Source organism: Hemitrygon akajei, chromosome 1 (genome assembly GCF_048418815.1).
Source record: "Hemitrygon akajei chromosome 1, sHemAka1.3, whole genome shotgun sequence".
NCBI lineage: Eukaryota > Metazoa > Chordata > Chondrichthyes > Myliobatiformes > Dasyatidae > Hemitrygon > Hemitrygon akajei.
In genome coordinates this window covers 71,395,172-71,419,633 of record NC_133124.1, presented here as the reverse complement: position 1 = coordinate 71,419,633, position 24,462 = coordinate 71,395,172, and the positions used below count along the sequence as shown (strand labels likewise).

Genomic DNA, 24,462 nt, shown 5'->3' with positions numbered 1-24,462 from the left:
GCAGGGCGCCCATTCAGAACAGAGATGCAAAAAAAATTTTTTAGCCAGAGGGTGGTGAATCTATAGAATTTGTTGCCACGGGCGGCAGTGGAGGCCAAGTCATTGGGTATATTTAAGGCAGAGATTGATAAGTATCTGAGTAGTCAGGGCATCAAAGGTTATGGTGAGAAGGCGGGGGAATGGGACTAAAGGGGAGATTGGATCAGCTCATGATGAAATGGCGGAGCAGACTCGATGGGCCAAATGGCTGACTTCTGCTCCTTTGTCTTATGGTCAATGGTCTAATAACTATTAATTGTCAGTCATGAAAGACAGCCACTAGTAAATCCAGAAGCTCCTTTACCAAAAATTGGCTGGAATGTTGAACTCACTCCCACCAGGAATGGTACAAGGGAAGAGCATAAAGTGTACGTATTTAGGTTAAACATCTTTGAGGAGAAAGCACAGTAGAGGCAGTAGAGCAGGGAAGGGTTAGGTCGAATATTAACTCCAACATGAGCTGTATGCCCCTCCCACCACACTGCCTGCTTCCACAGCTTGTCCTGGATTTCACTTGGTACTTGGCCACACACAGAGGTCCAAGACCAAATGGACACTGATCACCAGCGTGCCCATCTCCAGTTGTGTGTCTGGTCCCACCGCTGTGGCACTGGAGGCGGGCACGAATTACCTGCGTGACCCCGCATACCCCGGAGAGCGGCTGATATAAGAACCACCAGATCTCGAGCATGTTAAGACTAGCCCTAGTTCTGAGGAAGGAGACAAAGGAAGGAACACCTCAGAGTCATTTTTCTTGGGAATTTATAATTGGTTTATTATTATAACATGTAATAAGATAGAGTGAAGAGATTTTGTTTGTGTGCCATCCATGCAGATCACTTCATTACAACAGCGCATTGAGGAAATACAAGGAAAACAATAGCAGAATGCAGAGTAAAGTGCTACAATTACAGACAAAGTGCAGTGCAGGCAGACAATATCAGGTAAGGCCATAACAAGGTAGAATGCAAGATCAAGAGTCCATCTTATCATTCAATGGTCCTATGAGAGTGGGATGGAAGTTGTTGAGCCTGGTGGTACATGCTTTCAAGCTTTGGTATCTTTTTCCCGATGGGAGAGAGGAAAAGAGAGAATGTCCAGAGTGGGTGGGGTCTTTGATTATTTGGGCTGCTTTCCCAAGGCAGCGAGATGTAGACAAAGTCCACGGAGGGAAGGCTGATTTCCTTGATGTGCTGAGCTGTGTCCAAAAATCTATCATTTCTTGCGGTCACGTGCACAGCAGTTGCCATACCAAGCTGTGATGTATCCCAGAGATGCGCATGCTGGCAGGTTAATTGCCTGCGGTAAGTTGCCCCTGGCATGTAGCCGAGTGGGAGAAATGGGATGAATGGGGATTGGTGTTTGCGAGTCAGGGAGAAGAGGATGAGCCAAGGGGCCTGCTTCGGCACTGCATGGGTCTGTCACACAGCACGGAGGAAGGTGCCATACGTACGAATGCACTGGGGGAAGTTGTAGTGTCCTGGCGCACAGCGGCTGCAGTCCGGCCCGCTGAACCGTGGTTGGCACCGACAGACCCCCGTGGTCTCGTCACAACCCTCAGCAAATTCCGGGTTACACCTGCAGGCTGAAGAGCAGAAGATACCATGTTCAGGATTGATCTTTTTTAGAGTCATAGTCACAGTTCAGCAGTAATGTCTGACCTGACCTCATTCCATTCATCTGCGTTTGCCAAAATCCCTCGAAACCTATTCTATCCATGAACCTGCACAAAGTCTCATAAATGCTGTAAGTATATCCTCTCTACGACTAGTTTTAACATACCCAACCGTTAAAGTTGCTTTAAATCTCATTTTAAACCTGAATTTGACACCCCTACCACAGGAAAAGGCTGTGAGCAGCCACCTTATCCCTGCCCCTAATGATTTTATAAACCTCTGTAAGGTCACTCATCAGCCTCCTACGCTGCAGGGTAAAAAGTCCCCGCCTAGTTAAGATCGTCCAGCACTCCCCCACTCCTGCACTGGTAGATCAGACCTCTGAGGGAGAGGGGTTTCAGCCCAAACAGTCCATGCTGATCAGTGTGCATCCAGCTAGTCCTATTTTCCTTCATTCAACCCATATCCCTCTAAGTCTTGCCCTTCCGTATACCTATCCAAGTGCTGCTATTCCATCTGCCTGGCTCAACCACTTCCTCCGGCAGCTCACCAACCTCTGTGTGAAAAGGTTGCCCCTTAGGGCCCTTTTAAATCTTTCTCCGCTCACCCTATACCTATGTCCCCCGGTTTTGGACTCCCCTACCCTTGGGAAAAGACTGCCTACTTTATCTACACCTCTCATAAGGTTGTTATAGCCAGGGGTGGTAATGGGGATAAGCTCCCACTACCTATTAAATGCTCCCAATGGTGTCCACCTCAAATCGCCTCCGACAGCCAAGTCCAGCTTCTGGCCTTCACATGTGCCTTAGCTACTACGCCCAGCAGAACCGTTTCTACTGACAGGAGAAGGGGCAAAGGCGGGTTACTGGTGCCTTAAAACCAGTCGCTTCAGTCAGATGGGCCTTGTCATACGTGATTAGCAGCTCGTCTAGGAGAAGGAAAACTCTGATCTCAAGCTTCCGCTGACTTGCAGCTATACCCACTCATGGAGAAAGGTTCGGAAGTAAAGCCCAAGGGAAAATCAGGAGCTGGAGTCAGTCCTACATTGAGTTCAATGCTGACTGGCAACTCCTACGACATCTCTGGTACCAAACAGAATCAGTCTCTGTCATTCCTTTGGGTTCATCAGATGCATGGAGAGGGGGAGCTTGCTACATGGGCAACAGTTTGCTCTCCATATCGTGCTGCCCAGCCCTGCATATCCAGACAGCTAGGACACAATATCCATGGTCAACTCTGACTGACGGAGGCCTCAACTGACCACAACCATAATTTTCAATGCCTCTATACAATCATCCCACATTCCCCAACAGGCTATTTTAGATTTGTAATAAGGAAGCATTAATCAGAGATTTTGTGGTAAAATATTCCCCTAGGAGGTGGTGACCACACTTTGGAGACACCAGAGACTGCAGATGCTGGAATGTGCAGCAAATAACAAAATGCTGATGGAACTAAGCAGGTAGAGCAGCATCTGTGGAGGGAGAAGAATTAAGTACTGGCCATCTCCCCCCTCCGATCCAGCCTGAGACAAGGTCTTGACCTTGCATTCCTTCCCCCCCACACACACACACAAACAGACGCTGCTCAATTTACTGAATTCTTCCAGCAAATTGTTTCTGCTCATGGCCAGATGCAGTTTGAGGGTGAACACTACTGATCCACAACCACTGTCCACAAATTAAATAAGGACGTTTACAATGTTGGAGGAGTAGTCTAAGGTAGACTAGAAAAATAAACAAAGAGATAGGTCAGTGGAGAACTGAGACAGGTATTCAAACAGCTGATCCATAATACTCAGTGCAAATTTATCTCAGTTATAAACAGGGATAGATGTTTAGGAAATCAAGGAACTGAGAGTGTGGAGAAATATAGAAACAGAGAAAACCTACAGCACAATTCAGGCTCTTCGGCCCACAAAGTTGTGCCGAACATGTCCTTACCTTAGAAGTTACTGAGGGTTACCCATAGCCCTCTATTTTTCTAAGCTCCATGTACCTATCCAGAAGTCTCTTAAAAGACCCCATCATATCTGCCTCCACCACTGTCGCTGGCAGCTCATTCCACACACTCAACACTCTCTGCAGAAAAAACCTATCCCTGACATCTCCTCTGTACCTACTTCCAAGCATCTTAAAACTGTGCCCTCTCATGCTAGCCATTTTAGCCCTGGAAAAAGCCCCTGACTATCCAAACAATCAATGCCTCTCATCATCTTATACACCTCTATCAGGTCACCTCTCATCCTCCATCGCTCCAAGGAGAAAAGGCTGAGTTCACTCAACCTATTCTCATAAGGCATGCTCCCCAATCCAAGCATCATCCTTGTGAATCTCCTCTGATCCCTTTCTGTGGTTTCCTGTAGTGAGGCGACCAGAACTGAGCACAGTACTTCAAGTGGGCTCTGACCAGGGTCCTATATAGTTGCAACATTATCTCTCAGCTCGTAAACTCAATCCCACGATTGATGAAGGCCAGTGCACCTTAACCACAAAGTCAACCTGCGCAGCAGCTTTGAGTGTCCTATGGACTCAGACCACAAGATCCCTCTGATCCTCCACACTGCCAAGAGTCTTACCATTAATACTATCTTCTACCATCATATTTGACCTACCAAAATGAACCACTTCACACTTATCTGTGTTGAACTCCATCTGCCACTTCTCAGCCTACTTTTGCATTCTATCAATATCCCACTGTAACCTCTGACAGCACTCCACACTATCCACAACACCCCCAACCTTTGTGGCATCAGCAAATTTACTAACCCATCCCTCCACTTCCTCATCCAGGTCATTTATAAAAATCATGAAGAGGAAAGGGCCCCAGAGCAGATTCCCGAGGCAAACCACTGGTCACTGACCTCCATGCAGAATATGACCCGTCTACAACCACTCTTTACCTTCTGTGATCAAGCCAGTTCTGGATCCACAAAGCAATGTCCCCTTGGATCCCATGCCTCCATACTTTCTCAATAAGCCTTGCATGGGGTACCTTATCCCATCCTCTCCACATCCACTCTATCAAGGGCACACTCCTATTCCTATGTCCTTGTGCTCTGGAGTAACTAGTGGGGTTGGCGCATTCCTCCCTCTGGTACCCCACCTTACCTCCTTCCCTTTATTCTATGGTCCACCAGTCTCTTTCCATCTTCTTCAAACATTTATCTCGTCCACTTCTCAGCCTTTTATATCATTCTCCCGCTCCCCTCCCTCACCTGCCTATTACCCACTCACCTGGATCTACCCATCACCTCTCAGTTCTTGCTCCCCTACTTCTCCCCCACCCTTCTGTGCTGGTTTATCCCCTCTCTCTTTCCAATCCTGGTGAATGGTCTCTGTCCGTCCATTTCTCTCCACAGGTGCTGCCTGATCCACTGAGTTCCTCCAGTGCCTTTGTGTGTTGCCCCACATCCCGACATCTGCAGTCTCGTGTCTGTAGATAACTGGGAATCTGGTGAGACTGGGCAGTGCCAGTTTTACTGCATGCTGGGATTGGGTTGCACTGGTTTTACTGGGAATCTGGTGAACCAGGCTGTGCTGGTTTTACTGGGATTGGGCAATGTGGATTTTGCTAGGATGTGGTGGTGCTGGTTTCACTGGGAGTCTGGTGGGATTGGGCCCTGCTGGTTTTATTTGCAAAGTATTGGGATTGAGAATTGTTGATTTTATTGGGAATCTGCTGGGTTTAGGCAGTGCTGGTTTTACTGGGAATATGGTGAGATTGGGCAGGGCTGACTTTACTGAGATGTGGTGGTTCTATTTTACTGGGGATGTGGGAGTAGGCAGTGCAGGTTTCACATCCCAGTTGGCTTAACTCTTAGTGGAAGTCAGCAGAGGCAATATCAGGCTAAGTACAACAACATCTTTTGGCCAGTTTCCTGAAGCTCCCACCTCCAGAGCCTGCTGTAGCTTGCCCACACTGTGCTGACATAGTGGGCACAGCATTGTATGTCCATGAGACGATGCTCACCTACACAGCCATCTGGTGCGTCCTTGGGAACTCCTGCCCGCCGGTAATAAAATGGGGCACATCGCTCACAGTTTGTTCCAGCTGTGTGGTGCTGCACAGAGGATTGGAAACACAAGACCAACAATTAATGAAACTTCAGCTCCTGGAGGCTCTGTCAAGCTGGTGAGGTGTTAAAATACCGGGTCATTCAGGACACAACCATACTCTGAGGCTAACTAATATCTGTTTCTATCCAACTGGTCCGTTTCAGTTCTGGTTTTACCTGGATGTGTCGCACAAAGCAAGCATTTATTTCCTATCTCTTAAGGAGGTACTGAGCTGCCTTCTTCAACCCTGCAGCCCTCCCAGTGAATGTGCTTCCTCAGTGGTGTTGAGGAGGACTTCAATCTAGTGGCGATGAAAGAACGGGCAATGTGCTTTCAAGTACGTGACTAGGAGAAGGAACCTGTGGATGGTCGTTCCCTCAACTTGTCCTACCTCTGACAGAGCTGGTGGGTTTGGAAGGTCCTGAAGGTGCTGGCCAAGTGGCAATTGCACACTACAGCTACTGTGCACTGGTGGTGGAGGCAGAGAAGGAGTGTTTAGGATGCTGCTTTGTCAAGCATCCTGAAGATGTTTGTCCCTGCACTCAAGCAGTCAAGTGAAGGGTGATCTATCACACCCCTGAATTGTGCCTTCATGATGGGAGAAATGCTTATGGATGCTGAATACATGGACTAACTTTACCCAGGAAAGTGGGGAGTGTTCCATCACAACTAGACTTGTAGATGGTGGAAATGCAATGTGTTGGTTGTTGAATACATGGACTGACTCCAGTCAGTCAGACTCCAGACTTGTATATCATGGAAAGGTAACAAGGTGGTTTTTGAATGCCTAGACTAACTCTGCCCAGGCAAGTGGGGAGTATTCCATCACACCGGGACTTGTAGATAGTGGAAAGGTAATGTGGTGGATGTTGAGTGCATGGAATAACTCTGCCCAAGTGACTGGGGAGTATTCCATCACACCGGGACTTGTAGATAGTGGAAAGGTAATGTGGTGGATGTTGAGTGCATGGAATAACTCTGCCCAAATGACTGGGGAGTATTCCATCACACCGGGACTTGTAGATAGTGGAAAGGTAATGTGGTGGATGTTGAGTGCATGGAATAACTCTGCCCAAATGACTGGGGAGTATTCCATCACACCGGGACTTGTAGATAGTGGAAAGGTAATGTGGTGGATGTTGAGTGCATGGAATAACTCTGCCCAAATGACTGGGGAGTATTCCATCACACCGGGACTTGTAGATAGTGGAAAGGTAATGTGGTGGATGTTGAGTGCATGGAATAACTCTGCCCAAATGACTGGGGAGTATTCCATCACACCGGGACTTGTAGATAATGGAAAGGTAATGTGGTGGATGTTGAGTGCATGGAATAACTCTGCCCATATGACTGGGGAGTATTCCATCACACCGGGTCTTGTAGATAGTGGAAAGGTAATGTGGTGGATGTTGAGTGCATGGAATAACTCTGCCCAAATGACTGGGGAGTATTCCATCACACCGGGACTTGTAGATAGTGGAAAGGTAATGTGGTGGATGTTGAGTGCATGGAATAACTCTGCCCAAATGACTGGGGAGTATTCCATCACACCGGGACTTGTAGATAGTGGAAAGGTAATGTGGTGGATGTTGAGTGCATGGAATAACTCTGCCCAAGTGACTGGGGAGTATTCCATCACACCGGGACTTGTAGATAGTGGAAAGGTAATGTGGTGGATGTTGAGTGCATGGAATAACTCTGCCCAAATGACTGGGGAGTATTCCATCACACCGGGACTTGTAGATAGTGGAAAGGTAATGTGGTGGATGTTGAGTGCATGGAATAACTCTGCCCAAATGACTGGGGAGTATTCCATCACACCGGGACTTGTAGATAGTGGAAAGGTAATGTGGTGGATGTTGAGTGCATGGAATAACTCTGCCCAAATGACTGGGGAGTATTCCATCACACCGGGACTTGTAGATAGTGGAAAGGTAATGTGGTGGATGTTGAGTGCATGGAATAACTCTGCCCAAATGACTGGGGAGTATTCCATCACACCGGGACTTGTAGATAGTGGAAAGGTAATGTGGTGGATGTTGAGTGCATGGAATAACTCTGCCCATATGACTGGGGAGTATTCCATCACACCGGGTCTTGTAGATAGTGGAAAGGTAATGTGGTGGATGTTGAGTGCATGGAATAACTCTGCCCAAGTGACTGGGGAGTATTCCATCACACCGGGACTTGTAGATAGTGGAAAGGTAATGTGGTGGATGTTGAGTGCATGGAATAACTCTGCCCAAATGACCGGGGAGTATTCCATCAATCTCTTGACTGGTGCCTTGAAGATTCTGGAAAAGCTTTGGGATGTCACAACTGAATATTCAGCTTATGATGTTTGGTCTTATAGCCTCAGTGTTTGTTTGACTGCTCCATTTCCACACTGGAAAGTGACAGATAAAACTTTTTCTTCTTTTGCCCCTTGTATGATAAATGCCTGTTAAAAACACTTGTAAAGATTGTTTAAATCAGCTCAGGAGGTTAAAGAAAGGCCAATTGCTCAATGCAGGTCAGCCACTTTTGCACCATCTCACCACACTGCAGGCTGTGTCACTGCACCCAGCTGAACTGACCTCTGCTCCCACTCCAGTTAAAGAGCAGAAAACAGTCAGAACATTCAAGACATTTTTGCAGCCAGACCATAATATGTATGGATGCTACAAAAAGAGGTTTTATGGCCTGTTCCTGTTAATTATGAACACAAATACAGAAAAACTCTGATAATGTGTGGAGATTATATGGAATGAGAGGAATTAGAGGCAGGTACAATAGTACCATTAAAGAAACATTGAACAGGTACATGGAGAGATGGGGCTTGGAGAATATGGACCAAATGCAAGAAATTGGGACTAGCTGTGTGGGCATTGTAGTCAGCCTGGACCGAAGGACCAAGATCCATGCTGTAATGCCGCACAACTCTGACTCTGTGTGAGTAACATCCAGCAGTCAGAAAATTAGACAGTCCCATATCACATCTTCCACGTGGGTCAGATTATCAGAGGTTTACTGAGGTTAGATTGGCAGCCTTTTTAGTTTTAATTTTAATTTCAGACTAATTGAGGCAATTGGAAATTGCCAGAAAAAGTCATGGTGATGAAATGAGGAGCATCACATGCCACAATCTCCTCACGTACCAGATCTGGGGCTGGTGGCTAAAAGGAGACACAAGAGACTGTAGATGCTGGACTCTGGAGTAACACATCACCTGCTGGAGCAACTCAGGGAGTTGGGTAGCATCTGAGGGGGCAGAGGGATGATCAGGACTAAGAGGGAAGGTAGTTTTCATATCTTGCTGGCTACAGAAGCAGATCTCCCTAAGGCAACTGGGGGGAGGGTGGTGGTGGTGGTGGTGTGGTGTGGTGTGTGTGTGTGTGTGTGTGTGTGTGTGTGTGTGTGTGTGTGTGTGTGTGTGTGTGTGTGTGTGTGTGTGTGTGTGTGTGTGTGTGTGTGTGTGTGTGTGTGTGTGTGTGTGTGCAATTTTACCTCTTTATACTAGCACTATTTTCTCTAAGCTGCTGAGTTTCTCTAGCAATTTGCTGTCAGCTAGTGGACAGGTTTGTTCCCAGGTACCAGCCTGCCTCATACGTGGCAATTCAGGTACCAGTTTGCCTCATACCTGGCAATTCAAGCAAACACCTCCACCTTCGTACTGCCCATGGATGTTCATACTCGCTCTCCTCTGGCTCACCACAGCATCGTAGTAACAATCCTTGGCATGTCCGTGGCAGTTACAAGCTGCAAAATGAGACACCAAATTATTTCAACACTCATCTCCCCAATAATTTGATTATACTAAAATAAATTGGAATTCTACAATTGTTGGGCTGACATTTTGGCCAGGTATGTGGATAGGATAGGGGGGGATATGGGCCAACTGCTGGCAATTGGTATGAGCTCAGATGGTTCAACCAATTATGTTGAAATGCCTGGTTCAATGCTGTACGACTCCCTGACCACGCCAGTGTTACATATTTGGGGGAGATTTTAGAAATATGAGGGGCAAATCTATGCAGCTGGTAATTTCTAGGAGACATCAGTCTGTGGGGCATTGGAGAAGGAGATGGGCTGTTTATTGTTGCCCTATTACAATCTATTCTTCGTTGAAAACTTTCTGTTTTTAAGGACATAACAAATAGCACCAAGCTGCCTCTTTGGACTTTCTGATGTTCACTGTCTAATTGTCATTTGGTAAAAAACTCAATCAAGAGTTTCAGTAATGGATTCTAACAGAAAAAAAAATCTGTTGAGGAACTTTTCTCTCAAGGAGACATTGACAGGCAGCCAGATTATCCATGCCAAAATTATGTTCCAAACATCTCCGTTCAATCTACACTGCACAAAACAAAAAACAATATGTGGAGATGCGATTACTTGCGCGAATTCTGGGCACGAGTGTATAATGGGGCTGCCAATCAGAGGCCAGCAGTAACTCAACCAAAGATTTAATAAGAAAAATATGCTGTACATTATAGAGTGAAACATGCCATTATTTCAGACTCTGGTAGTACAGTTCAACACATCTCTGGGTTGAAGAGATTCAATCCTCAGCACACAACATCTAGATTGGCTGGTATTCAATGCATTAGAGACATTAAGGCTCAGGAGTACATTGGTTAGGCACAGGAGTACATTCAGCCAGAGACTCATTCCACCGAGATGCAACACTGAGCGTCATAGGAAGTCATTCCTGCCTGTGGCCGTCAAACTTTACAACTCCTCCCTCAGAATGTCAGATACCCTGAGCCAATAGACTGGTCCTGAACTCATTTCCACTTGGCATTATTTACTTATTATTAATTATTTATGGTTTTATATTGCTATATTTCTACACTATTCTTGGTTGGTGTGACTGTAACAAAACCCAATTTCCCTCGGGATCAATAAAGTATGTCTGTCTGTCTGTCAACGAAACTCTTAGATAGGCACATAGATGAAAAAAATGGAGAGTTATGTAGGAGGGAAGGGTTAGATTGAGCTTAGAGCAGGTTCAAAGATTGGCACACCATCATGGACTGTTCCACTCTAGGCTCTATGTTCTATGAGAGAAGTATCCCTCCATACCTTGTATGTCTATATACCCCTTAATCTAAACTGAACTTTCTAAACTATTCAACCTCTGCCAACCCCAGCTCAGACAGACTTCGGCTACAGTGTGGCAGCTAGTTGAGCTACTACCTTATAGATCTAGAGACCCAGGTTTGATCTGATCCTCAGGTGCTGTCCGTGTGGAGTTTGCATGTTCTCTCTGCAACCTCCAAGTGCTCTAGTTTCCTCCCACATTCCAAAGATGTGCAGCTAGGGTTAACTTCGCTTTGCATGCCATCCATACAGATCATTGAAGTGGTACAAGGGAAAACAATAACAGAATGAAGAATATAGTAACAGAGAAAGTCCACTGGAGACAGACAGGGTTCAAGGACATTCGTAACAAGGTAGACTATGAGGTCAAGAGACCATCTTATTGTACTAGCGAACAGTTCAATAACAATGGCATAGAAGTTGTCCATGAGCCTGGTTTCAGGCTTTTCTATTTTCTACCCAATGTAAGGGAGGAAGAGAGAATGTTCAGGGTGGGAGGGGTCTTTAATTTGCTTTATGAAGGCAGTGAGAAATGTAGACAGAGTCCATGAAGGGGAGGCTGGCTCCTGAGCTCTGTTCACAACTCTGTAGATTTGTGCCATCACGGGCAAGCAGTTACCATATCAAGCAGTGATGCATCCACATAGGAGGCTTTCTCATTGTGCATCAATAAAAATCAGTAAGGGCCAAAGGAGACATGCCAAATTCCCAGACTCCTGAGGAAAAAGAGGCACTGGTGAGCTTTCTTAGCCATGCTGTCAATCTGGTTGGACCAGGACTGGCTATTGGTGATATTCACTCCCAGGAGCCTGAGGTTCCCAACTCTCTTGTCCTCAGCACCACTGATGTAAGCTCAACCATCCTTCTTGTGTGACTCCATGACTCTAACAGTCTTACCCGGTAGTTCTAAAATTGCCACTGAGAGTTTAGCTGAGAATCGGGGTCCTGAAGTTAAAGGTCAATAACCCAAGGGTCACGAGAGGGGCTTCTGTGTGATGGGACGGGTCAGGGAGCTGAGCGTTGGTGGGGAAAGCCAGTACCTCTATCCCCTGCTGCTACTGGCCATCTCCCTAAGGCTGTGACGGAGAGCAGCTCACATTTAAGGTGGGAGTTGACTCCTGTTTGTATGCTGGCCACGTTACTACTCAGACATCTTAAGCAGACGAAGTGCAGTTAGTGCGGGACAATCTCTACAGGGTGTCTACTGCCTCAAGTCCTGTATTACAGCAGTGACACGTTATAATGGTAATGACGAGCAAGGCAACATCTGGAATGCTTTTACACAAATCAGTAATTCCTTTTTCTTTGGAATCTGCCATTGTCAATGGAAACAGTTCATGCTGGGACTAACCCCAGCTGTGTCTGAGGATACTGCTGGAATTAAGCCCAGCTTTGCTCGAGAATCCTGGCTCCACTGAGCCAACACAACTACACTGTCTGTGGTGATCCCAGGGAAGGGGATAACTAGTTATTGGAGATTCAATCAGAAGAGCTGGGTGTGCACGGACATGGATTCACCAATACAGAAGTGACTAGATAAGACGAGATACCTGTGAGATGTTCAAAAATTTCAGAGATATCCGTGAAGATAGGGAGAAAATGTTTCCAGGAGGAGGTGAGAAAACAGGGACACAGATTTATAGTGATCAAAAGAACCAGACTCTCACTGTCTTGGTAAAGTAGCCAACATAATCAAAAACCCCTTCCACCCCAGACATTCTCTCTTCACCCCTCTCCCATCAGGCAGAAGATACAAAAGCCTGAAAGCACATACTATCAGGCTCTAACACAGCTTCTGTCCTGCTGTTATAAGACTATTGAATGGTTCTAGTACAATAAAATGACTTTTGACCTCACAATTTATCATGTTAAGACTATAGATATAGGAGCAGAATTAGGTCATTTGGCCCATCGAGTCTGCTCCACTATTTTCATCAAGGCTGATCCAACTTTGCTCTCAGCCCTAGTCTCCTGCCTTCTCCCTGTATCCCTACCAATCAAGAATCTATCAACCTCTGCCCTAAGTATAAATAAAGACTTGGCCTCCACAGCTGCCTGTGGCCAAGAGTTCCACAGATTCACCACTCTCTGGCTAAAAAAATTCCTCATCTCCATTCTGAAAGGACTCACCTCTACACTGCGGCTTTCTCCTCTAGGCTTAGACTCTCCCACCGAGAGACTCATTCCACCGAGATGCAACACTGAGTGTCATAGGAAGTCATTCCTGCCTGTGGCCATCAAACTTTACAACTCCTCCCTCAGAGTGTCAGACACCCTGAGCCAATAGGCTGGTCCTGGACTAATTTCCACTTGGCATTATTTACTTATTATTATTTAATTATTTATGGTTTTATATTGCTATATTTCTACACTACTCTTGGTTGGTGCGACTGTAACGAAACCCAATTTCCTTCGGGATCAATAAAGTGTGTCTGTCTGTCTGTCCCACCATAGGAAACATCCTCTCCACATCCGCTCTATCAAGGCCTTTCAACATTCAACAGGTTTCAATGAGGTCACCCCCCATTCTTCTGAATTCTGCTGAATATAGCCCAGAGCTATCAAATGCTCTTCATATGACAAGCCATTCAATCCTGGAATCATTTTCATGAACCTCCTTTGAATATTCTCCAGTTTCACTGCACCCTTTCTAAGATAAGGAGCCCAAAATGCTTCACAATACTCCAAGTGAGATCTCACCAGTGCTTTATAAAGTCTCAACATTACATCATTCCATTTCTATTCAATTCCTCTTGAAATGAATATTAACATTGCATTGCCTTCATCATCACAAACTTTGCCTGCAAATTAACTTTTAGGATTAACATCCTGCACAAGGTCTCCCAGGTCCATTTGTACCTCAATTTTTCTCCACTTAGAAAATTGTCAACATTATCTGAAGAAACGTATGGTATCCTCTTAATATTATTGACTAGCTTACTTTTGTATTCCATCTTTACCTTCTTAATGACCTTTTAGTTGCTTTCTGTTGGTTTTTAAAAGCTTCCCAGTCCTCCAACTTCCCATTAATTTTTGCTCTATTATATGCCCTCCCTTTGGCTTTGACTTCTTCATTGTCCTTGCACCCTACTGTACACCTGCACTGCACTTTCTCCATAACTGTAACACTTTATTCTGCATTCTGAAAGCAAAACTAGATACTCTGAGTCTATCTTTGCCACATCATGAAGAAACCAGGCTTCATTCAACAGAAACTTAGATACTAAATTGTAGACAAACAGTGATGATTCTGAATCTGTACTGGGATAAAAGGAGCATTGATGAAACTTACGTTCGCAGTTGTTGGCCGATGAGGTTGTAGCTGGTTGCCATGGCTTCTGATTGAACCCAGGACAGCAACGTTCACAGGATGTTCCACAGGTGTTGTGCTGACACTCACACTGCAACCTGAACATCAAACAACATGTCAGTAACAGGCAAACATACCCAGCTGGTCTTAACAAGAGCTAGCAAATGTCAACATATAAAAAGCTACACAAACACTACAAGAGAGATTATTCTGCTGTTAGAACTATAAAGGCTACGGACCTAATGCTAGTAAATGGGATTAGTGCAGACAGGTGCAATGGTCAGCATTGACTTGATGGGCTGAAGGGACTGTTGCTGTGTTGCATCACTCTATGAAAGGTGGTGTTTGAAGATTAAGGAAATTTGATGATAGTGAAATAAGCCATTATACAGAGAACAATGTGGAGACTCGCTGTCATTATTATCCAGATGAAAACTGTGAGAGGTTTCATAGAATAAAGAAGACCTGGATTGAATAAGCTAGTGGTTTTCTCTTTGGGGTGAAGGAGGTTGAGAGGTGACTTTATAGAGGTGTACAAGATGATAGAGTGGACGGCCAGTGCTTTTTCCCAGGGCAGAAATGGCTAATACAAGGGCATCATTGGAGGAAAGTACAGGGGGATGTCAGAGGTAGGCTTTTCACATAAAGAATGGTGGAACACACTGCCTGGGATGGTAGAGATGGGCACACAGATGAAAGAAAAATGCGGGGCTATGTGGAATTGATCTTGAAGTAGATAAGAAGGCTGGCACAACAACAAAGGACAAAGTGCCTGTACTGTTTTACAGAATGTTCTAAATAAGGAGGAATTGTTTCCTGTGGCAGGAAATCAGAAAAAAATTATATCAATCAATATGAATATATATTCAATAGTGTTGAAAACAGAAACCTCAGGTTACAAATACATAATTCCCTGAAAACGGGGACAGTAGTTGACAGGGTGGCGAGGATGGTGTGAAACATAGGGCACTGAGTACAAGAGGTGAAATTTTATAGCTGTACAAGACATCGAGAAGCTGCACGTGGTCAGATAGGATTAAGCTGGAGAGGGTGCAGGGAAGGTTCACTGGGATGTTGGCTCCATTGGAGAGCTTGAGTCATCAGGAGAGATTGGATAAAGGTTATTTTCCCTGGAGAAAAGAAAGCTAAGAGTTGACATGACAAAACATGTTAGAAGGCTGACGTGGGAAAGGGGAGCCAATTAAAATGACTAGCAACCAGGAGCTCCAGGCTGCTACAGGTGCTCAGCTAGATGGTCATCCAGTCTGCACTTGGTCTCATTGATGTAGAAGAGCCACATTGGAACATTGGAAACATCAGATGCAACAGACAAGGGTGGCGAAGATGCACATGAATCGTTGCTCATCTCCCAACTCTCAGGTTCACTGATCAAAGCACTGCAGTGATGCTGAATTCTCTTTTGGTGATGTTCATAAGCATACACAACAATCTAAATGATTACTTACAGGAAGGGGTTCTGTGGGTTCTGGGCTTGGCAGGAGTCTGCATGTCCGTTACAAACACAGCGGCCCCCAACACTGATGTCCTTGATGCTGTAATAATACTGAAAAAGCAGACAGAATTAATAGCCACATATTACTAAGAAACTGAAACAAGGTTGATAACAAAACATCAAGTACAAAGTGTTACTAATAAATAAATAAAATGCATCTCCACAGCCCCAGGCGATATCAAAGTGCATTCTGCATAACACAATACCAAGGTACAATGCACGTTCAGTAAATCTGCAGATGACACTAAAATAGGTGGTGTCATTGACAGTGAAAATGGTTATCAGGGTTTACAGACGGGTCTTGATCAGCTTGGTAAGAGGGCCAAGGAATGGCAAACAGAGTTTAATTTGATAACTGCAAGGTGTTAACAGTTTGGCAAGACAAATCAGGTTAGAACTTTAACAGTAAAAGTAACACACAAGGGGTGTTGTAGATCAAAGGAACTCTGGAGTACAGGACATTGCTCCCTGAAAGTGACTTTGCAGATAAACAGAATAGAGAAGAAGGCTTCTGGCACATTGGCCTTCATCGGTCAGGGTGGAGATGATAAGCTGCAGTTTTACTAAAGGTTGGTGAAGCTGCAATTGGAATATTCTGTACAGTTTTGGTCACTCTGCTGTAGGAAAGATACCATTAAGCTAGAAAGAGTGCAGAGGAGATTTACAAAGATATTGCCAAGACTCAAGGGGCCGAGTTATGAAGAGATGTTTAGCAGTTTGGGATTTTATTGACTGGAGAATAGGAGATTGAGGGGTGATCTTTTAGAGGGACACAGATAGGGAAAATACATATAGTCTTTTTCCCAGAGGCAGGGAATCACCTGTTGCTTTGAGCTTGTGTGCACAGGTTTGTTGCAGTGTCCTTTGAAATAAAATACTGAGCAGTAGATTGTGGCAATAATCTACTGTCACAATGCAGTTGGAGGGGCAACACCTCATATTCAACTGGTACTCTCCAACTTGATGACACGAACACCAATTTCTCTAACGTTCGATAACCTCTCCCTTCTGCTTACCACCCCACCCCTTTTCTTGCTTCCCCCAATTCTGGTGGCTTGCTCACCATTTCTCTTCTTGCCCTCTACTCATTGCCTCCCTCTGGTTCCCTTTTTCCTTCCTTTTCTTCCATGGCCCACTGTCCTTTCTGTGGTAAACTTTGTATACCTGTCTGGACACGCCCCTCTGCTGACTGCTCCTGTGGCTCCTCCCACAGACCCCTGTATAAAGGCGATTGGAGGCACTGCTCCTCCCTCAGTCTCCAAGATGTCGTGGTCTCTTTTGCTGCTAATAAAAGCCTATAGTTTGCCTCCCGTCTCCGAGAGTTATTGATGGTGCATCATTCTCTTATTAGATTCCTTATTCTTCAGCCCTTTGCCTTTTCCACCTATCACCTCCCATCCTCTCACACAACACCTCCCTTCCTTATCCACCTTCCCCCTCACTTGGTTCCACCTTTCACCTGCCAGCTTGTACTCCTTCCCCATCCCCTTCTACTGCATCTTATTTTGGCTTCTGCCCCATTCCTTTCCAGTGCTGATTAAGGGTTTTGGCCTGAAATATCAACTGTTTACTCCCATCCACAGACGCTGCCTGACTCTCTGAGTTCCGACACCATTTTTTGTGCGTTGATCTTTCCTGCATCCAGAGTCTCTCCTGGATCTCTGGAAATCCTGGTGGCCCGGCAGCTGGTTTGTTCACTAACCCAGATGTGCCTACAGCGCAAGTGGGGAAAAGAGTCTGGGCTGCTTGCATAATCCCCAAGGTTACTACAAATTAATTATATAATTATTTATTAGGAATACCACCCCCTGGAAGATGCTCTCCAGGCCACACATCATCCTCGCTTGGAAATATATCACTTCTCCTTCACCACCGTTTGGACTGTGTGCAAAAGTTGCCCCTTATGTCCCTTGCACTGTACTGCTGCCGCAAAACAACAGATTCACATCATATAATACAGTGATAATAATTCTGATTCTAATTCTGGGTCAAAATTATGGAGCTCACCCTCTCCCTAAGAACAAGAGTACAGTGGGAATAGCCACAATTCAAGGGCTGCAGTGGGACAAGAAGGCAGCTCACCCACCACCACCTTTTCCAGGGAACCTAGGGGTGGCAATTAAATGCTGCAAAACCCAAACCCTTTAAATTGAGTCGTACAACACAGAAATGGGCCCTTTGGCCCATCTAGTCCATACAATCCTGATATTCTGTCTAGTCCCATTGAGCTGCACCTGAATCATATCTCTTCCAACCTCTCGCAAGCATAGTCCTATCCAAACTTCTCTCAAATGTTACAATTGAACCCACAACTACCACTGCTGCTGCCACTCACACCACCCTGAATAAGTTCCCCATCAAATTCCCCTTAAATATTTCACTTTTCATCCTAAACTTATGTCCTCTAGTTCTATTCTCAGCCAACTTCAGGGGGTAAAAAACTACATGCATTGATCCTACCCATACTTTCATAATGCTGTATAATCTACAAGCCCTCCCTTCAGTACCCTGTGCTCCAGGGAAATAAGTCCTGACCTATTCAGATATTCAACCTTTTTCTGTAACTCCGGTCCTCAAGCCCAGGAAACATCTTTGCGAATTTTCTGTACACTCTTTCAACCTTATTGATACCTTTCTTGTAGGTAAGTGACTAGAACTGCACCCAATACTCGGAATTTGGCTTACCAACCTCTTGTGCAACTTCAAAACAACATCCCAACTCCTGCTTCAGTACACTGATTTATGAAGGCCAATGGGCCAAAAGCACTCTTCATGACCCTGTCTACTGGTAATAGCAATGAATAAAAACAGACTGCATTCCATATAACGAAAGAGTGAGCTGTCGGAAATAACAGCCTTACGTCGGGGTAAATCTGCTCGCCTAGTGCCAGATTATCAGTCATAGAGTCACAGAGCAGCTGAGATATCTGAAATTTCAGTTCCTTTTTTTTTAAACACTTTCAATTTTTAGAAGCTTCTAAGTGTTACTGCCTGTTTGTGAAGGTTAAAGATAGTTACAAATATTCAGTAATGTGACAGACAGCTGGTGACAGGAATAAAATAGAAAATCCAGGAAACTCAGCGGGTCAGGCAGCGGCTGTGGAGAGGGACACAGAGTGAGTGTTTCCTGACGGAGAACCTTCAAAGCATATCTTCAACCCAAAAGGTAAACTGTTTCTCCTTCCATGAAAAATGGAAACTAAAAGCATGCAGATGCTGGAAACCTGAAATAAATGATGGCTGATAACACTCATTTGCCCAGGGTAGAGGAGTCCAAAACTAGGGAGCTTAGATTTAGGGTGAGAAGTGAAAGATTTAAAAGAGATCTGAGGAGCAACCTTTCCACACAGAGAGTGGTGAGTGCATGGAATGAGCTGCTACAGGAAGTGGTTGAAGCAAGTACAGACAGACAGACAGACAGTCATACTTAATTGATCCCAAGGGAAATTGGGTTTCGTTACAGCCACACCAACCAAGAATAATGTAGAAGTATAGCAATATGAAACTATAAATAATTAGATAATAATAAGTTAATTATGCCAGGTGGAAATAAGTCCAGGACCAGCCTATTGGCTCAGGGTGTCTGACACTCCGAGGGAGGTGTTGTAAAGTTTAATGGCCACAGGTAGGAATGACTTCCTATGACGCTCAGTGTTAAATCTCAGTGGAATGAGTCTCTGGCTGAATGTACTCCTGCACCTAACCAGTACATTATGGAGTGGATGGGAGTTATTGTCCAAGATGGCATGCAACTTGGACAGCATCCTCCTTTCAGACACCACCGTCAGAGAGTCCAGTTCCACCCCCACAACATCACTGGCCTTACGAATGAGTTTGGTGATTCTGTTGGTGTCTGCTACCCTCAGTCTACAATAGTCTCATTTGAAAAGCAGTTGGACAGGTGCATGGAAGGGCAGGATTAAGAGGGATATGGGCCAAATGCAGGCATATGGGACTAGTTTGATGGGCACCCTGGTCAGCTTGGACAAGTTGAGCTGTTTCTGACATGTATGATTCTAATTGAAGACTTTTTGTTAGGCTTCTCTATCGAGTCAGCACAAGACTTACCCTTCGAGTGACTGTTGGATCCTTTTGAGTCTTGGATATCAGATGACCCAACAAGGTATTAGTCCGGAGAAATCGAAGTCTGATGTTTGTAGCTTTGGTGAATTCCCTTAAAACAGGAGAGTCATTGAAGGAGGTGGAGCCAGGCCGACCATTCACCAACGATACAACGATCTACGGACAGCAATGTCATAGACATTCAGAACTGAAGTAATCATGGCAGATTGAACAAAAAAACATCAATTTTAATTTTTTTAAATCACATAATAGAATCCCACAGCATGCTGGCCCTGAAGTTAGTTCCACTGCCTGACAGCTCCAGTGATCCTGACCCTGGGTGCTGTCCATGTGGAATTTGTACGCAGTGTTACTGAGCTCTCTTCTCCTGAAGATTTCATTCAGGTCTTTATTCTGGTTCATTGTGGTCACATAGCACCACAGTCAAAGTTCAAAGTTTAAGGTAACTTTATTACCAAAGTATATATACCTGTATGTAACCATAGACAACCCTGAGGTTTGTTTTCTTGCAGGTATACACAGTAAATCCAAAACACAACAGAATCAATAAAAGACTGAACCCAACAGGGCGACAAACAACCAATCTGCAAAGGACAACAAATTGTGCAAGAAGGAAAGAAAAAAATAAATAATAAATAAACAAGCAATAAATATTGAGAACATGAGATGAAGAGTCCTTGAAAGTAAGTCCATAAGTTGTGGAAACATTTCAGTGATGGGGCAAGTGAAGTTGAGTGAAGTTATCCCACATGTTCAAGAGCATGATAGTTGAGGGGTAATAACTGTTCCTGAAACTGACAGTGTGACTCCTGAGGCTTCTGTACCTTCTTCCGGATGGCAGCATTGAGAAGAGTGCATGCCCTGTGTGGTGGGAGACCCTGATAATGGATACCCCTTTCCTGTAACAGCACCCATTTAGATGTGTAGAGGACTTTATCAGCGATGGACTGGGCCATATCCACAACTTTTTGTAGGATTTTCCATTCAAGGGCATTGATATCTCCATACCAGGCTATCATGCAATTTACTCTCCATCATACATGTATGGATGTCATGCTGAATCTTTGTAAACTTCTAAGGAAGTAGAAGTGTTGCTCTGAATTGCACTTACACGCTGAGCCCAGAACAGGTCCTCTAAAATGATGACACAGGAAATTAAAGTTACAGACCCTCTTGACGTCTGATCCCCCAATGAGGACGAGTTCATGGACCTCTGGTTTCCCCCTCCTGAAGTCAATAATCAGCTCCTTGGTCTTGCTGACATTGATGAGAAGTTGTTGTGGCACCACTCAGCCAGATTTTCGATCTCCCTTCTATCTGCTGATTCATTACCACCTTTTATTTGGCCAACACAGTGGTGTCATCAGCAAACTTAAATCTAGCTTTTGAGCTGTGCTTAGCCGCACAGTCATAAGTGTAAAGTGAGTAGAGTAGGGGGGTAAGCACACAGCCTTCTGGTGCACCTGTGCTGATAGAAGCCAGTGGCCCTTTGTGTACATGCCAGTTACCTGGAAGACATCTTCAGTCAATCCCACAACCTCGACAGTTCCCTGGAGATTCAGAAACCTCCTGTGCAACTTTTCAGTCTGTTTCTTTTCTGGCAGTGAGTTGCACAGCAGAACCTCACTGTACATCAAGGCTTCAAAGGTACATTTAATGTCAGAAAAATGTATGCAATATACATCCTGTAATTCTTTTTATTTGCAACCATCCACAAAAACAGAGGAGTGCCCAAAAGAATGAATGACAGTGAAATGTTAGAACCCCAAAGCCCCCCAGCTCCCCACTCCCGCGCATAAGCAGCAGCAAAGCAACAATCCCCCTCCCCCACCAGCAAAAAAAAGCATCGGCCCCTCCCACCGAGCACTCAAGCGTGCAGCAAAGCACCAATAAAGACGCAGACTTGCAGTCTCGTCCACCCGGTAATTCGACATACCACAGGCCCTCTCTCCCTAGTAAGGGGAAAAGAGGAGTCTCTGTTTCATGCCCCTGAACATTCTCAATCCCATTCAATATTCTTACCTCCCCATTCTCCAGTGGCAAAATCCGTGAAAACTCCGTGGTGCAGATGACATCGTCATCCTTTATAATCTGTCTGTGGGCTCTTGTCCCAAATTGTTCTACACAGTCACGTATGGAATCTGGAGAGTACATGGTAACATGTTAAAACTGCTTGAGATTTACAACATAGAAATGCTCAGCTTAAGAACAGACCCTTTCACCCACGATGTCTGTGCGACCATGATGCCAATTTAAACTAATCCCGCCAGCCTACATGTAATCCTTATCTCTCCCTTCCCTGGGCGTTAGTGTGTCTATCTGTACATCTCTTTAACATTGCTACACTGCTGCTTCCACCACCTCTCCAGGCAACAGGCTCCAGCACCCACCTTCTCTGGGTAAAAACCTTCCCTTGTAAATCTCCTTTAATTTTTCCCACTCTCAACTTAAATGCATATTTTATAGACTTGACTTTTCTACCCTGGGAAAGAATACTGACCAACTACTATACCAATATCTCTCATCATTCTATAAATTTCTATCAGGTTCCCCCTCAGCATCCAATACTCCAGAGAAAACAATCCGAGTTTGTCCAACCATTTCTTATAAGACATAGGAGAACAATTTGACCATTCAGCCTATCAAGTCTGCTCTGCCATTCCATCGTGGCTGATTTATTATCCCTTGCAACGCCATTCTCCTGCCTTCTCCCTGTAACCTTTGACACCCTGACTAATCAAGGTCCTATCAACCTCCACATTAAATATACTCAATGACGGCCTCCACAGCCATCCATGGCAATGAATTCCACAAATTCACCACTCTCTGGTTACAGAAATTCCTCCTCATCTCTGTTCTAAATGAATGTCCCTCTATTCTGAGATTGTGGCCTCCGATCCTAGACTCACCCACTCTAGGAAACATCCTCTCCACATCAACTATATCTGAGCCTTTCAATATTTGGTAAGTTTCAATGAGATCTCCTCTCTCATTCTTCTAAACTCCAGCAAGTACAGACTCAGAGCCATCAAATGCTCCTCATACATCAAATGCACTGATGCAAGATGGTGGCACAACGCAGTGTGCAGCAGCCACTTTGGAATGAATATCTGTAATCTGTTAAGTAGGATGCCGTGTACAATCCTGATTTGATGGAGACGGATGGGTGAAGCACGGAGGAACATCTGGTGAAACTTTTGAAATGCCTGTTTTGCTGCCACTGCTACTGTGCGATCGGAAAAATCTCCAGGAGGAATGCCCCGAATCCTCGGCTTTGCCTGTTGCTTGGCGGCCGGGGCCGGGGTCGAAGCGCTTGGCAGAGAGGGTGCTCGGGGCTCGGTGTCAGAGGGCTGGTCAGAGGCTCAAAGTTTTCGGATGGACTCGGAGTTGGCTGTGGTCGGGGCTCCCAGAGTGCTGTATCGGCAAGCTGCGGCACTGGAGGTTCATGGCAGGAAGAGTTTTTCTTCCTTCTACCGTCTGCGTGAGATGATGGGCTGTCGGGACCTTTGAGACTTTCTTTAAAACCGTGACATGGACTGCGCTTTATCAGGTTATGGTATTGCTTTGCACTGTTGAAACTATGTGTTATAATTATGTGGTCTTTGTCAGTTAGTCTTTTATCAATTATGGTATTGTCTGCACTGTTGAAACTATATGTAACTATTTGGTTTTGTGCAGGTCTTGTAGCTTTAGTTTTGTCTGATGGGTTTGTAGTTCCTTTCCGGGGAACGTGCTAAGACGGTAGCGTGATATCGATACGCAGCAGCCTCTCCGGACTCTGGATTGGGGATTACCAAACGTAATGTGGTTTTTCCTGTGTGGTCTGTTTTGTGCCTTTTCGTGATATCATTCCGGAGAACGTTGTCTCATTTTTTAACTTCATTGTATTTGTGGTTTATAAATGACAAACTGAATCTGAATCTGAATCTGAATCTGAAATGCATCTACTTAAAGATACACATGGCTACAAAGGGGAAAAAATCTTGGTTTCCATCTTTTCAAAGTTAATTGCAAATATGTTCCAGCTTCTGCCATTACCATGAAGAGTAAATAAGTGGGGAAGATTCAGAGACATGGACTTATATTTATCTCACTCTTACTTAAGCCGTAAGAAATGAAAACGAGAGTAGGCCATCTGGCTTCTCAACATCATGGCTGTTTGCCTTAGACTCATACGGCACTGAAACAGGCCCTTCTGTCCAACTTGTCCATACTGACTGAGATATCTACCAGAGCTCGTCCCATTTGCCTGCATTTGACCCATATCACTCAAAACCTCTCCTATCTAAGTACCTGTTTAAATATATTTTAATCACTGTAATTGTACCTGCCTCCACCACTTCCTCTGGTGACTGGTTCAATATTTTATTTTATTTATTGAGATACAGCGCAGAGTAGGCCCTTCCAGTACTTTGAGCTGTGCTACCCAGTAACCCCCAATTTAACCACAATTTACAATGACCAATTAACCTACCAACCAGTACATGTGGGAGAAAACCAGAGCAGTAAAAAACCATGTAGGGAGTAAACCTACATGGTCAAAGGGAGAACATACAAGCTCCTTACAGACAGTGGCGGGAACCCAGCAGCCTCTGTGTGGAAAAGGTTGCCATGTTGTCATGAGTTTATAAACATTTATAAGTACAAAGTTCAAAGTAAATTCATTATCAAAGTATAGTATGAACTGTTTTATGTTATTATGTACTATGTTGAGACTCATTTTCTTGCAGCAATTTACAGGGAAAAAGAAATGCAATAGAA

General features: G+C 44.8%; 1 protein-coding gene across 2 annotated transcripts in view; it reads right to left on the bottom strand.

Moving 5' to 3' along the window:
- lama3 (laminin, alpha 3) overlaps window positions 1-24,462 on the bottom strand; it is a 316,232-nt gene that overhangs the window by 225,319 nt on the left and 66,451 nt on the right. For both annotated transcript variants that reach the window (XM_073045511.1, XM_073045521.1), the window contains exons 4-10: window positions 21,724-21,842; window positions 19,687-19,857; window positions 15,572-15,669; window positions 14,088-14,203; window positions 9,333-9,451; window positions 5,628-5,718; window positions 1,493-1,624 (exon numbers count right to left, since the gene is read on the bottom strand). In XM_073045511.1, coding sequence (XP_072901612.1) covers window positions 1,493-1,624; window positions 5,628-5,718; window positions 9,333-9,451; window positions 14,088-14,203; window positions 15,572-15,669; window positions 19,687-19,857; window positions 21,724-21,842 — 846 coding nt within the window. The remainder of the gene's footprint in view (window positions 1-1,492; window positions 1,625-5,627; window positions 5,719-9,332; window positions 9,452-14,087; window positions 14,204-15,571; window positions 15,670-19,686; window positions 19,858-21,723; window positions 21,843-24,462) is intronic.